The sequence below is a fragment of the Pelmatolapia mariae genome, linkage group LG7 (genome assembly GCF_036321145.2).
Source record: "Pelmatolapia mariae isolate MD_Pm_ZW linkage group LG7, Pm_UMD_F_2, whole genome shotgun sequence".
In the NCBI taxonomy this organism is placed as follows: Eukaryota; Metazoa; Chordata; class Actinopteri; order Cichliformes; family Cichlidae; genus Pelmatolapia; species Pelmatolapia mariae.
Genome location: NC_086233.1, coordinates 62,284,903 through 62,301,112, shown reverse-complemented (window position 1 = coordinate 62,301,112; position 16,210 = coordinate 62,284,903). Strand labels below are relative to the sequence as shown.

At 42.3% G+C, this 16,210-nt stretch overlaps 1 protein-coding gene across 1 annotated transcript in view; it reads left to right on the top strand.

Moving 5' to 3' along the window:
* Positions 1 to 14,436, top strand: part of si:dkey-246g23.2 (solute carrier family 66 member 2) — a 66,570-nt gene extending 52,134 nt beyond the window's left edge. Inside the window, exon 5 of the mRNA XM_063480165.1 lies at positions 13,373 to 14,436. Coding sequence (XP_063336235.1) covers positions 13,373 to 13,547 — 175 coding nt within the window. The 3' untranslated portion in view covers positions 13,548 to 14,436. The remainder of the gene's footprint in view (positions 1 to 13,372) is intronic.
* Positions 14,437 to 16,210: the final 1,774 nt, after the last annotated feature.

The window sequence follows — 16,210 nt, the reverse complement described above, 5'->3', positions numbered from 1 at the left end:
ATGTGCTGGATTGTCTCTGGGGCATCTTTACACAGCCTGCACCTGGGGTCTTGCCTGGTGTGATAGACCCCAGCCTCTATGGATCTTGTTCTCAGAGCTTGTTCCTGTGCTGCCATGATTAGTGCCTCTGTGCTGTCTTTCAGTCCAGCTTTGTCCAGCCACTGGTAGGATTTCTGGATATCAGCCACCTCCTCTATCTGCCGGTGGTACATACCGTGCAGGGGCCTGTTTTACCAAAGAGTAAAACAGTGAAATGTGGATTATTAATTATTAGGTCTCTCTCCTCCAAGTCTCTGTTAGTACACGACTTAATAATTGATCAACAAATCGATTTACTCTGCCTTACAGAAACCTGGTTGCAGCCGGATGATTATGTTAGTTTAAATGAATCAACACCCCCGAGTCATTCTAACTACCAGAAACCTCGAAGCACAGGCCGAGGGGGCGGTGTGGCAGCAATTTTTCACACCAGCCTATTAATCAACCAAAGACCCAGACAGACTTTTAATTCATTTGAAAGCCTGATGCTTAACCTTGTCTACCCCAGCTGTAAAACTCAGAAACCAGTCTTATTTGTTATCATATATCGTCCACCTGGGCCTTACACAGAGTTTCTCTCTGATTTCTCAGACTTTTTATCTGATTTAGTGCTCAGCTCAGATAAAATAATTATTGTGGGTGATTTTAACATCCATGTAGATGCTAAAAATGACAGCCTCAACATGGCATTTAATCTGTTATTAGACTCAATTGGCTTCTGTCAACATGTAAAAGAACCCACCCACCACTTTAATCACACTCTAGATCTTGTTTTAACATATGGTATAGAAACTGAACATTTAACAGTGTTTCCTGAAAACCCTCTGTTGTCTGATCATTTCCTGATAACATTCACATTTCCAATAATTGATTACACAGCAGTGGGGAGTCGACTTTATCACAGTAGATGTCTTTCTGAAAGTGCTGTAACTAAGTTTAAGAATATAATCCACCCACTGTTATCATCTTCAATGCCCTGTACCAACATAGAGCAGAGCAGCTACCTGAACGCTACTCCAACAGAGGTCGATTATCTTGTTAATAATTTTATCTCCTCACTACGTACGACTCTGGATACTGTAGCTCCTTAGAAAACTAAGGTCTCAAATCAGAAGTCCCTGACTCCGTGGTATAATTCTCAAACACGTAGCCTAAAGCAGATGACTCGTAAGCTGGAGAGGAAATGGCGTGTCACAAATTTAGAAGATCATCATTTAGCCTGGAGAAATAGTTTGTTGCTTTATAAGAAAGCCCTCCGCAAAGCCAGAACATCTTACTATTCGTCACTGATTGAAGAAAATAAGAACAACCCCAGGTTTCTCTTCAGCACTGTAGCCAGGCTGACAAAAAGTCAGAGCTCTACTGAGCCAACCATCCCTTTAACGTTAACTAGTAATGACTTCATGAACTTCTTCACAAATAAAATTTTAATCATTAGAGAAAAAATTACCAATAATCATCCCACAGATGCAACTTTTAGTACCATTGATATTCATTTAGACTCTTTTTCTCCAATTGATCTTTCTGAGTTAACTTCAATAATTACTTCCTCCAAACCATCAACGTGTCTTTTAGACCCCATTCCTACAAAACTGCTCAAAGAAGTCCTGCCATTAATTAATGCTTCAATCTTAAATATGATCAACCTATCTCTAATAATCAGCTATGTACCACAGGCCTTCAAGCTGGCTGTAGTTAAACCTTTACTTAAAAAGCATCTCTAGACCCAGCTGTCTTAGCTAATTATAGGCCAATCTCCAACCTTCCTTTCATATCAAACATCCTTGAAAGAGTAGTTGTCAAACAGCTAACAGATCATCTGCAGAGGAATGGCTTATTTGAAGAGTTTCAGTCAGGTTTCAGAGCTCATCACAGCACAGAAACAGCTTTAGTGAAGGTTACAAATGATCTTCTTATGGCCTCTGACAGTGGACTCATCTCTGTGCTTGTCCTGCTAGACCTCAGTGCAGCGTTCGATACTGTCGACCATAATATCCTATTAGAGCAATCAGAGCACGCTGAAGTTATTACAGGTACTGCACTGCAGTGGTTTGTATCATATCTATCTAGACTCCAATTTGTGCATGTAAATGGAGAGTCCTCTTCACACACTGAGGTTAATTATGGTGTTCCACAGGGTTCAGTGCTAGGACCAATTCTGTTTACATTATACATGCTTCCCTTAGGCAGTATCATTAGAAGACACAGCATACATTTACACTGCTATGCAGATGACACACATCTCTATCTGTCCATGAAGACAGATAACACACACCAATTCATTAAACTGCAGGAATGTCTTAAAGACATAAAGACCTGGATGGCCGCTAACTTTCTGCTTCTTAATTCAGATCAAACTGAGGTTATTGTACTCGGCCCTGAAAATCTTAGAAATATGGTATCTAACCAGATTCTTACTCTGGATGGCATTACCTTGGCCTCCAGTAACACTGTGAGGAACCTTGGAGTCATTTTTGACCAGGACATGTCCTTCAATGCACATATTAAACAAATATGTAAGACTGCTTTCTTCCATTTGTGCAACATCTCTAAAATTAGAAATATCCTGTCTCAGAGTGACGCTAAAAAACTAGTTCATGCATTTATTACTTCCAGGCTGGACTACTGTAATTCATTATCATCAGGAAGTCCTAAAAACTCCCTGAAAAGCCTTCAGTTAATCCAAAATGCTGCAGCAAGAGTCCTGACAGGGACTAGAAAGAGAGAGCAGATTTCTCCAGTACTTCGCTCTCGCACTGCAGGCTTACTTGCTGTTCCTAGAGTATTTAAAAGTAGAATGGGAGGCAGAGCCTTCAGTTTTCAGGCCCCTCTTCTGTGGAACCAGCTTCCAGTTTGGATTCGGGAAACAGACACTATCTCTACTTTTAAGATTAGGCTTCAAACTTTCCTTTTTGCTAAAGCATATAGTTAGGACTGGACCAGGTGACCCTGAATCCTCCCTTAGTTATGCTGCAATAGCATAACTAAGGGAGGGGGATTCCCATGATGCATTGAGTTTTTCCTTTCCAGTCACCTTTCTCACTCACTATGTGTTAATAGACCTCTCTGCATTGAATCATACTTGTTATTAATCTCTGTCTCTCTTCCACAGCATGTCTTTATCCTCCTCTTCCTCCTCATTCTTGGATTTCTGCTGCCTGAGGTATTCACTGAGCATGTGGTCAATTGGAGCCATCTTACGGATGTATTCGTGGATGTTTGTTGTCTCATCCTGGACCGTGGTGCTGACACTCACCAGTCCCCGGCCTCCTTCCTTCCGCTTAGCGTACAGCCTCAGGGTGCCGGACTTGGGGTGAAACCCTCCATGCATGGTCAGGAGCTTCCTTGTCTTGATGTCAGTGGCTTCTATCTCCTCCTTCGGCCAGCCTATTATCCCAGCAGGGTACCTGATCACGGGCAGGGCGTAGGTGTTGATAGCCCGGATCTTGTTCTTACTGTTTAGCTGACTTCTCAGGACTTGCCTGACCCTCTGCAGGTACTTGGTGGTTGCAGCTTTCCTAGCGGCCTCTTCATGATTCCCATTTGCCTGTGGGATCCCCAGGTACTTGTAGCTGTGCTCTATGTCTGCAATGTTGCCCTCTGGTAGTTTGATCCCCTCAGTTCTGACTACCTTCCCTCTCTTTCAGAATCAAAATTTGTTATCATCCGACTAGATTTCTCCAGTCCAAATGACATTCCGATATCATTGCTGTATATCCTGGTGGTGTGGAACAGTGAATCAATGTCTTGTTCACTCTTGGCATACAGCTTGATGTCATCCATGTACAGGAGGTGGCTGACAACTGCTCCACTCCGTAGTCGGTATCCGTAGCCAGTCTTGTTAATGATCTCACTGAGGGGGTTCAGGCCTATGCAGAACAGCAGAGGAGACAGAGCTTCTCCTTGGTAGATCCCGCACTTGAGGTTACTTGTGCTATGGGCTTGAAGTTGGCCTCTACTGTTGTCCGCCACATCCCCACTGAGTTCCTGATGAAGGCTCTTAGGGTCCTGTTGATCTTGTATAGTTCTAGGCATTCCAGGATCCTGGTGTGGGGCATTGAGTTATAGGCCTTCTTGTAATCAATCCGGGCAGTGCACAGGTTGGTCAGTCTGGTCTTGCAGTCTCGCCTGACTGCTTGATCTACCAGTAGCTGGTGTTTTGCACCTCTGGTATTCTTGCCCATCCCTTTCTGTGCCCCACTCATGTATTGACCCATGTGCCTGTTCATCTTAGCCGCTATGATGCCTGACAGGAGCTTCCACGTGGTGCTGAGGCAGGTTATTGGTCGGTAGTTGGAGGGGACCGGTCCCTTCTGGGGGTCCTTGAGGATCAGGACTGTCTGGCCTTCTGTTAGCCATTCTGGGTGTCTCTCATCAACTAGCAGCTGGTTCATTTGTGCTGCCAGGATCCACTAGCCACTGAGCATTGCTGTTATGTGTTGTGTCCTTCTCCCATATGCTCTTCCAGTATTGCTCCATCTCCAGCCTTGGTGGTGCTGTTCTCTTATTGTTCCCTTGCCACTGAGAGTACACTTTGGCTGGTTCTGTGGAGAACAGCTGGTTTATTCTCCTGCCTTCAATCTCTCTAGTGTACCTCTTCCAAGGCTGTGAGTCATTGCTTGAAAGTTTCCAAGGCCTCAGGTATGGACAGCTTCCTGTATTTCTTAGGCACCTTCTTCATCGTACCTCTTTGCAGCTCCGATAGTTGGCTAACCTCCCTCCGTGCTACCTTGATCTTACCCTCTAGCCTCCTTCTCCATGGAGGGTACTGCCCCTTGTGGCTGTTCAACTTGTAGCCAAGCATCTCACTGATCACTGCTGCCGTATTGTAGATCAGCTTGTTAGTCTCGGTAATGGTGACTGTAGGTATCTTCTGTAGTGTTACATTAACATCATCTAGCAGACCTTGTGAGGGTACTTCATGTAGTCTTGGTAACCAGCTGCGGGGATCCAGGTTTCAAGCTTGGCCATGATCCTATCTTTCAGGTCAGTTCCTCTCGCACTCAACGATCCTTCTCCTATCGCATATATGTGTATATGTATAGGGGTTAGGAAGGTGAGATAACTGGGCAACTATATTTGAGTAACCTGACAAAGTAAACCTACCCTAATGAAGTGTACCTGCTTCAATAAATAACCAACCCAATCAGTACTCTGTTAGTCTTTTTTTTTTATTGATTTAGCTATGCCAGTAAATTAAATCAGAACTGCTCTGTGTCTTGAGTCTTTTTTTTAGTTTCATTAGAACAGATATGCATCTAGACTGAGGTATTTTGTAACTTTGAACCTTTGGTTTGGCTAAAACCTAAAAGTAGTCAGGTTCTATTGGCTCCATATAAATTCTGATGTCTGATTACTTATTATCTTTAAAACATCCATCAGATTCAGAAGATGGGATGTTTTCATTGCATCTAATTGAAAAAAATGCCATTGTTGCAGGGCACAACTGCCTGTCCAAATACAGAATGTTTTGTAGAAGTGTGTAGAAGTGGAATCTGTTGGTTTTTGGCTTCTACACTGAAGCTGGTTTAGACTGAAGTTTTATGACACAGTATTTCCTTCAAATAGTCCTTATTTAGATGTTAATGGCTGCCCATGTATAGGTAGTAACTCATTTAATCATGGTTATTTTCTTCATTCCTCCACTACCATCAGCTCCAAATGCAATATTAAACACTATTTTAGGCACGTTCCATAACACGCACATGACTTTCCTGTGTAACAGGGACATTAATAATGGGTGTACTCACTTGCAGTTTGATGAACAAAATGTTTGCAGTTATGCGTGTTTGGAGTCTTCAACTAAATGAGCTTAAATAACTTGATTGACACTGTTTTTGCTGTTTTTATAGTAGAGCCAAGTGTTGTCCAATGTCCTGACCTTAAAATTCACCTGGCCACATATTTGCTTTGGGCATTTAACACCTGCGTGCATTGAAACCCAGACCGGTGGGAATGCACATGTTTTGGTTAATACAGGGCCCAGAGTCAGCTTCAGTTTTCACTGTAAGGTTTATTTCTCTGCCTTAAACATCGTCATTGAGTTGTCACAGATAAAACTGTCTGCAGCTGGCTTTGAGACGACGTTACAGTACGTTAACACACAGAATGTAATTGATTTTAGCAGTTGCAAAGGAAATGCTGAGATTCTGTTTCACAGAGTGACATTTAAAGATGCACCAGGCGTCTTTGTAAATATTTGGGACGTGAAATTAGAAAATAGCACAAACTGACTCGTTGTCCTTTTCATTCTCTCTCCTTTCATCCTTCTCTCTCTGTCTCTCTTTCTAAATGTCACTCAGCCCTGCTTCCTGTAGTAGTGTTCCACTTGTCCACTCTGGGCGCTTAGAGGAGTTAATAGGTGGCCTGACAGCGCTCGTTCAATACACAGTACAATTACTGCGAGGCTCACATACCGTACAGCCACAGCAAAGTGCAATCAGACCCCCTCTCTGTTCTCCATCCCTCTCCCCTCTCCTGTCACTTCCATCAGGGTGGCTTCGTTTCTCACACCTCTTCAGATTTATCATTCCCCTGCCTGGTTACGTCGTCATCCATCTCTGGGAATTTTCTTCATTTTACCTCCCGTATCCTCCCGTGTCCACGTCCACACCTGAAACACACAGTTCAAGATTTCACCCTTTCCTCTCTCTATCCTCTTAGCTCAGATGAAGGTGTCAGGTCAGGGGTGATCAATAAAACTGAGCTGAATCTGTGTGTGTGTGTGTGTGTGTGTGTGTGTGTGTGTGTGTGTGTGTGTGTGTGTGTGTGTGTGTGTTGGTGAGAATGTGAGAGAAAATGTGCATTTTAGCACGCCCTGTTTCTGTTTCCCTTTTAGTATAATTTAACACAACCTGGTGATGTTGAGTTGTGTGTGTGCGTGTGACAAAGCTACTCACTCACTTAGTATTCTCAATCAATAGCATAATCACGCCTTTTCCCTGCGGGCACTCAAAGCCTTAATCAGGACCAAGTTCAATTGTTTGTTCTGTATGTCTTTCATCAACTGTCGAGTGAGCCACAAACGGCGTCTCTGCCAGATGGACCAACATGAGAGTAGCATGACAAACAGTAACATGTGGGAAGCATGTTTGTGAGTTTGTGTGCGCGCGCCTGCGAGACACAAACAACCTCAAACTGGTGTTTTGTCTTCATTTTCCCACTCTGTTGTGCAGACTTCTTTTGTACAGATGACCCACTCTCCTTAATTACATTGTTAATGACTCTTCCTCATTAATGATGTTTGCTGTCTCCTGAGCAAAGAAATGAGTCAAAGTGGGGCTCGGCAGGGTGAGGTTTAGGCAGCGGCAGAGAGGCTAGCCGGAAAAACCGAAGCTGTGATTAGGCAGAAGAATAAACAAGGACAGAAATAGACATTCATTGAAATAAACCAAGAATAGTTTGTCTTCAGAGATGCAGCAGGTGACGTTTTTATGTAAAATTATTTTGACCTCTAAGAGCTCTCGTGGGTGTAGTTTTCAACTTTTTTACTCATCTTTTTTCCTCTTCTCCACCATGAGCTGCTCACTTGTCTTGACCTATACCCAAATTTGGGTGCAGAGTCCCACTGAGCATATCCACATGACCATATACACTGACTGGCCACTTCATTAGTTACATCTAGTATAGGGTTAGGCCCCCTCTTACCTTAAGTACTTCCTTAATTCTTTGTAGCATTAATTCATCAAGGTGCTGGAATCATTTCTCAGAGATTTTGGTTCACACTGACATGATCGCCTCACACACTTGCTGCAGATTTTTCAGTTGCAACTCCATCATGCAAGTCTTCTATTCCACCACATCCCAAAGGTGCTCTATTGGATTGAGATCTGTGAAAGTCATTTGAGTGAAATGAACTCATTTTCTTCTTCAGAAAACCAGTTTGAGATGATTTGAGCTTTGTGACATGCCGTATTATTCTTCTGAAGATGGCTACACATTCCCAGATAGCAAAATCGGTATGGCCCGGATCTGGCCCACACAATGTGCTTACACATGGCCCACATACCGCAAAGAATGACGGCCCTTTGGTGGCCCAGATCAGGTTTGCCAGAGGTGGCCTACACATGGGCCAGCACAAGGCCAGTTGCAGACACAGTGCTGGCCCTGTGCTGGCCCAGAACAGTTTCAGCTCTGACCCCAGATGTCAGCCTAATGTGTACCTTAATCAAGCCATGTAATAACAACATGTGCCGGAACATAATAGTGCAAAAGTAACATGACGAAACTCTGTTCAGACAGTGAATGGACTGATTCTTATATAGCGCTTTTCTACTCTCCCCGATTACTCAAAGAGCTCTATACAGCAACGTGCCACATTCACCTAATCACAAACTTTCTCTAAACTGAGTGCTTCCTAACTACATTCATACACATTCATACTCTTGACATGCAGACTGGAGAAGCCAGGAATCGAACCACTTCTCGACCTTCTCTACCTCCTGAGCCATTCCAGTGGTAAACATGAGTAAACCGTCACTAGGTTTTGGATAAAGTGTACACTCACAAACCTGTCAAACCTGCATTTGAAACGTTGGCTACCTTAGCAGTATAGTATTGCAACATGGCATTTGGGTCTTCTAACAAAAATAGGAAAATAGGAACATAAACAGTGACATCATTGACATGCATGACACCAGTCAGTCAGAAGTACCAGCTTGATGCCAGATCTGGGCCAGACCCGTTTTCTATGAGCCTGGGCCACATAAACCAAACCACAATCGAGCCAGATGTGGCATGCCATCACATAGACAGTGCCATCTATGCCAGGCCTGGCCCTTATCTGGATGACATACCACTCACCATGCCAGAAGTCAGGTAGCAGTGCCGGCTAAATACCAGCTCCGGGCCAGACCTGCTTGCTATGTGGGTTAGTCTGTAGGGTGGACATGGTCAGTAAAAATTCTCAGGTAGGCTGTGGCCAACGTAGACGTTGCTCTGTATCTGCTAAAGGGACCAAAATGTGCCGTAAAAAGCTCCCCTTACACCATCAGACCATCACCAACAGCCTGAAGTGTTCCCGCAAGGCGAGAACACCTAACATCTAAATGTCACAGCACAAATGGAAACTCGTCAGACCAAGCTACATTTTTCCAGTTTTGGCGAGCCAGTGGTGTAGCCTCGTTTTCCTGTTCTTAGCGGCTGTGAGTAGCACCATTGTAGCCCATCTCCTTCAAGGTTTGATGTGTTCCTATGAGCCTGGTTATTCTCTTCTGAGCTTTGACATCAAAAAGACATGCTAGCCCAGAGACCTGCTGCTCGTTGGATGTTTTTATCTTGTTTGGACAATGTTCTGTAAACTCTGAAGGTGATTGTGCAGGAAAATCCCAGCAAATCGGCAATTTCTGAAATACTTAGACCAACCTTTCTGGCACCAACAACCGTGCAACGTTCAAAGTCCTTCAGGTAATTGCCTTTCTTTCCCAGTTTCAACATTTCATGAGCTTCAAATATTGTGAATTTCTGTTGCAGTTATTATAACATATTTAATGGCATCACTATATATAGTGCATATTAATACGAGAGAGGAATTGTACTTTTTTCACAAGACTTTGTGTGCAGTCAGAATGGACAAACCTGTACCAGAACTGCTTTTCTTTCCAAGCTCCTTAGACTACGATGACCTGGATGACTGAGAACCTTCACAGACATAAGTACCAGAACTATTCTTTTAGCGGTAACAGGACTTCGATTCCATAAGTAGAAGTTGATACAGATGATTACTGTCAGTGCATATTGCTGGCATTTAGTTCAAAGTGTGTGCATACTTCTATTTAAGCTCATGTATGTAACAAGTTGACGTGACATTAACAAGCGTTTGTTTGCTACCTGTAACGACTGCAGTGCAAATGGTTCAGAGTAGCAGCTGATAAGTCTTTTTTAAATACTAATAATGAGATAACACTTTATTCCTTTTTATGCTATGGAGAGGAGCAGAGTAAAGGGAATGACAGAGTCAGTAAAAACAAAGATGACAGTTGTGCAGGACAATGGAGAAAAGGGAAAAAGTGGCTCAGTGAAAGGAAAAAAACAGCAGAGATAAAACAGCAAAAGAAATCTCAACTTCACTTAAGAGCCTTCTTTGAAGAAAAAGAACTTCAGCTGAACAAAAACCAAGTATTTTCCCTGAGGAATACTGGCGTCTCTGAGAGAGAGAGAGAGTGAAGTAAAAGCACAATGATTTAAAATTCCTTAGCTTGCTTATTTTTGGAGCAGTTCAATCAAACCGTTGAATGTTTACCCCGAAAGTTTAAATTGTTAGGGGAGCGTAACACACCGCTGAGACTCAGATGTGCTCTAAACAAGCACTCCCTGATCAGCCTGTGGGAGCAGTGGGAATAGCCTGGTTCTTATGAGAGCCTGAGCTGGTTAAACTGGACGAAGCCAAGTCAGCTGGACACTGGAATTTTTTTTAAAGCTTTCAGAGTGAAGTTGGTAATAAAAGACATTTTGTCACTTTGAAACTTTGCTGAGAAAAAAAACTCAATAGAAATGTGAAGAATTCTTGAGATCCAGTCAACTCCTGAATGACAAACCTTTTAGAAGAGCACGTTGTTGCACTGATGCATGGCAGGCAGATTTCTCGTTACTGACTGAATGCTGGATTGTGCCATAGATTTTGCATAACTTTACATATGCATAGTAAAAGTGTAACCTTCTAAAATTTATTTTGGACAAAAAATTCCCAAACTTTTAAAGCATTTTTTTTTAATCGGCACCTATATGTGCAATTTTTATGTCCTGCTGATGATTTAAATTACAGCTATTACTCTCTCCATTCAGATAAGTTAGGGGTTTCAAAAAAGCTGCCTATAGAGTAATGAAGTTGGAAACAGTTTCCAGAGGGACGTGGGCTATATCAGAGCATAAAAAGAGTCACATATTTCTCCAGACATAAAAGTGTCCAAAGGAATCGAGTCGCAGTTGGATTATCACCGCTCTAATATGAGTGAGTCCATTGTAACAATAGACCTTTGGTAGTATCCTTTGTGATCTTACGAGCATGCATAGGAGCGAGACTGTAATCTGCAGCTGATCTGTGAATTAAAAATGAGAAAGTTTAACCATTCGTGTGTCATTGATAGCGTAGTGAACTGATGCTGTCATCTGTGTACAGAGCAAATAGAGAGTGTGGACTCGTGCATTCTTCCAGTTCTTATATTAGAAATGGCTGAGATCATTTTCACTCCCTCTGGCCTGTTTGTCAAAATAAGAGCACTTGGTTTAAAGGAAGTCACCTTTAAATGAAGCTATTATTTAAAAGGTGTTCAAATTGAATCATTAAAATGCGTCACTGTGCAGAAGAGTCACAAAGACATATAACCTGAACCATCTACATTTGGTACAGTTACACATATCTTGAATAATTTCTATGGCAGGGCAAGCTTGTTTGGGTTCCTCATCAGCCTGAAGGGAGCCCAGGGGAGAGTTTGATGCTGCTCTGCAAGGGTAGCTGAAGGATAGTGCAGGACTGCCGTCCCCACGGTCATTAGGCTGCCTGTGCTCGACACACACTCATCATCCATAGCGATCTCGCAGAGGTCTCCTTCCCGCTCGCAGAGGTCCCTCACTTTCTCTCTGGTGGTTTGGCTCGTCTTAGCCCTGTCTCTTTCTTACTGCATGCTGGATGAATTCTGTTTTCCGCAGCCTCTCTGTCTCTCTGCACTCCCTCACCCCCTCCCGTGTGACCCTTACTGTATGTCTCACTGATGACTGATTGTCCTGGCCAGGCCCAGTCAGCTCTAATAAAAAGAATAAACTCATATTACATTCATGCCTATGGGACTTTGCTGTTCACAAAGAAAGAATAAAAAATAGAGGAGAGAGCAGAGAGTAGGTGGAGTGGGAGTGAGGTGCTGTAAGAGCATAGAGCATGAAGGGTAAGAGTTGAAGGAGCTTGACAGTAAATGAGTCAAGACTGCAACAAAAAGGAGAAAAGGGTGGGAAGGAGGCAAAAGCTTGAGAAGGCAGTGTGAATAAATGAAGGAAGAGTGCAATAAGCAGTGATGAGACGATGATTTCTATACTGTGCTTTTCGCAAATTTTCAGATGACTTCTTCAAGGTCCCGTGTTAGGAGCAGGCTGCCAGCTTGGCTGATGACTCGAGTCTTTCTTCTCAGCCCCGTGTCTCCGACAGTCTTTCTTCGTGTCTTTGGCTTTTCTTTGCTTTCTCTAACTTGCTCTGATCAATCAGAAGCTTAGACTAAACTTCACTCTGCCTAATGATTTTTCACTGCCTCTCCTGCTGCTTCTTAGACAGCAGGAACTTAATCAAGAAAATAAAAAAATCAGTTTAAACTTTTCAAATGAAAACGAAAAGCTACTTTTGGCTGATAGTGCTGTTATTTTGGACTCTTTGGGGAGGCCTAATCAACAGGAGGATTGTTTGTGTGCTGTATAAAAGAAAGCATTTTAAGGTAATAGTTTAACATTTTGGGAAATAAAAACTTGTTTGCTTGAAAAATCATTCCCTCCTTTTATGCCTGTGGGATAAATATTCACCTGAAGCCAGCAAATTGTCTGGAAATGACTAGCTCGGATCAGATAGTGATAATAAGCAACTCCAAGGCCAACTGACAGAATAATCATCTGCTGCATCTGTACAGCTGAAGTGTGAAACTGACATGCATGATTTTAGGTTAGAGTCACGTGAAAAGAATTTTTCATTAAATTCTGTGTTGTCTTGACTTATTATTTCCATAATTATGAAGTTAAGAGGCTGTGTAGCAGCTAGATGCTACTAATCAAATGCACTGGATTAATTAATCGTGAGCTAATGTGACCACCTCTATAAAGCAGAGGTTTGGGCAGTTTGCTGGTCTGGAATATTAAGCTGTGTGTTAATAATACAATGCCACAATCTTCCCATGAGTGGATGTCCCAGCAAATTCACTCCAATGTCAGACTGCGCAATACTCATTGCAGCAATTTCCTGCACCTTAATAGCGGGCATAAATAGACTGCATGTTGGAGGGTATACTGGTGCTTCCTGGAGTCCTCATTGGTTGCCAGTCAGTACATTTCTCACTCATAACCCTTCCTAACGTGGAGTTGTCATTTTTACACTTGTTGTTTTCAGTACAAATTTAACAAATGATTTATATCATGTTTATGAGTGATGAGTTAATAAGCGGGTAGGTACAATCCAGCAGAACCAGGCTAACTGTTCTCTGTTTGACGTTTAGCTTTATGCTAAGTTATGCTAACTGGCTCCAGTTATGCTAGCATACTAGCATCTATCTTCTGTCTAACGCTGAGCAAGAAAGCCAGTTTGCAAAATGTCAGTGCTTTGAAGAAAGCTCACACTTGTCTCTTTGTGTTTCCATTGCTCCAGTGTGAAAATGGTGCTGCTGTGGACAGCTGGTGACGTCTTCAAGACCACCTATTTTGTGATGAATGAAAGCCCGGCGCAGTTCTGGGTGTGCGGTTCAGTCCAGATCCTGATTGATGTCGCCATCCTCCTCCAGGTCCTGTTTTACAGCCAAGACACAAGAGCCAAGCTGGGCTGAGCATGTCTGTTACAGTGACTAACATAAAAGCCCGAGTGTTTGAGTAAGTTTCGAGGACTCTGATGACTTCACGCCCTTTAGAACATGGTGCAGTGTTGATAGCGTTTAATGTTTAGTGCCAGAGTAAGGACAAACCAAAAAGTGTGTTTGTTTTGTTTTTCTTTGGTGTGGTTGTTCATTTCTTTTACTGTTCATACTATTCTAGTGTCAAAGAGACCCAACCGAGTTACCTGTAAATGCCATAAAGCCAAAATTCATGCATTAGCATCTTTAATCATGCCCTAGCACCTAAATGCATTTGCCTGTACATTTGTACTTATTTTGCTACGTGTCTCCTGAAGTGTAGTGGGCATGGAAATTGTAAGGAGGATGCATTACTCATATTGGCAGCTCACTAACGACAAATATGCGCTTCTGTAATGGCAACCGTAACAACCAGTCCTGCACTGGTAGGCCTCCACTGGACCCTGCCGCCTGACTGATGGCTCTCCCACTTCACACTCCTCACTTCACTGGACTGTTTCTCATGATACATAATATGTGAGCTTGTCTGTGCCTTTGCATGTGTGCGAGGTTGTCGTTCTCTCTGGTGTGTTAGTGTAGCTGAAATTGATTTTCGCCGTTGGCATCGAGAGCCAAGCCAAAGCTTCAGAATGTACATCGAGTAATCTACACAGGCCATCAATCTGTGTGTTATGTATGGTGGTTTGATTGACATGCAGTACATGTCTCCACACAGTATACATAGAAATATGAAAAATGTGGGCAGTGATGGTTTGCACTTTTCCTCAGCTGCAAAATGTGTTACGGGCATCGGAAACACTGCAGACTTCAGGGCAACTGAACTTCTCGAGGGGACAGTGTTACTGAATCTTTGTGGTATTGCAATTTCTGCCAGTGTATTTAGATTAAGCTGTTGTTTGCTCATCTTTTCCTCATTCAAAAGGAGGAAAGATCATATATATATATATATATAGAGAGAGAGAGATATATATTTATTTACCTTGGTTATTGACAAGATGGTGTCCACACCCAGTAAATAATAAGTGTGCTGCTTACAGATATTTAAAAAAGGTCAATTTTTCATGTTCAGTTTTCTTAAACTTCATCATTAAGTTGAAGCCTTTCATTATCAAGCCCATCATTAAAATCAAAGGTGATTTTATTTTCAGGAACAGGAAATAACTTTTCTTTTAACAATCATTTCCTTTTCTGATTGGCTCATTAATACACTCGCTGTGATTTTAATAGGACACTCAGTCCAACTGGTGCAGGTGGCTGATTCTTCGCTTTAGTCCAAGAGGTTAAGTGGTGCAAAAATTATTTTTTTTTTCCAGTCTCGTTGTTCCAGACCTCATTTTAAAACATAATCAGGCTTATATGCACTGATTTACTTATAAAACACTTAAAAATAGCTCATTAAAGCTGGAACTGGACGGCGGTAACATAAGTATCCAACACTCGGCGACCACGGGCATGTCTAAGATACTAACTGAGGGTCTAAAGCTGAAGTTATCCGATGCATTAAAAACAGGCGGATGCTGTGAAAAGAACTGAAAATGCTTCCAGCTCATCATTTCCACAGTCTGAATGACATTTAAGGGAAACCATAGAAATCAAAATCTGTCGAAAAACAAAGACTCCTTTCAGACAGAACTTAATATTTCATTTTCATTTTATCTAGGGTCAGTTTTTAAAATATTAGAAAAGCAAATTCTAGCAATATTTAACCTCCTAAGACCTGAACTCTTCCACAGCATGCATTTTTAATTTCTCTTTGCTATTTGGGCTGATTGGGACCTGATGAATGTAAAAACAAAGAATTACCAGATTTTTTTTTTTTTTTTTTAAACCTGATTTTTGGTTCTGAATAAAATGAGATCCACATATGAGGACATTTGTTTTAAATTTCGATAGAGCAGTGACAATATAATGTCCTCGTAAGTGGATTTCAGGCCCTTGTAGAGCAAAATCTAGTATTTTGGTCTAGACAACCCAAAATGTGATGGACGTCAGGTCCTAGGAGGTTAATGAATGATTTGCTTCTTAGTAAAGCTTAATTTAAGACTGGTTTGCCCCTATTTAAGTGGATTCGGGCCAGTGGTTCAGAAATCCAAAGTTAACAATGGATTCTGCCAAAAATCAGCAGATTCTGAATGCAGACGTCTTGCAGTGAAGTTTGACTCACAGGAGGAACATCAGCTGAAACCTTTGGAACAGCCCTGCAGTCTCTCAACCTGAACAACATGCCGTGTGAGCCCTGTCTCACAAAATGATCTGCAAGAAGACGGGCTGACAATTCATGTGTGAAGGATGACTTGTAGCTGACGACATCTCTCAGGGGTGCCCCGACTTTTATATAAAACTGTACATCAACTAATGGCTACAAAGAAATCAATAAAAGAGAATGTCTCCCTGTGCTGTCTCAGAAAGTCAGACCCACTTTAGTGTCTCCACTCACATAGAAATGTGCTGCTGGATGGGGCAAAGTTTATGTAATGCACGGAAAGCATGCTAACCTTTGTTTGGTTTAGTTCCTTCATGCTTCCGTGTAAAAGCTCCGATGAGCTCGGATTTAGAGGCAGCAGCGGCTGGAGAAAGGAAGGTTAGAAACTGTGATGATGACTCATGCGAGATCAGTTGTTTCAATTTTTTTTTTTACT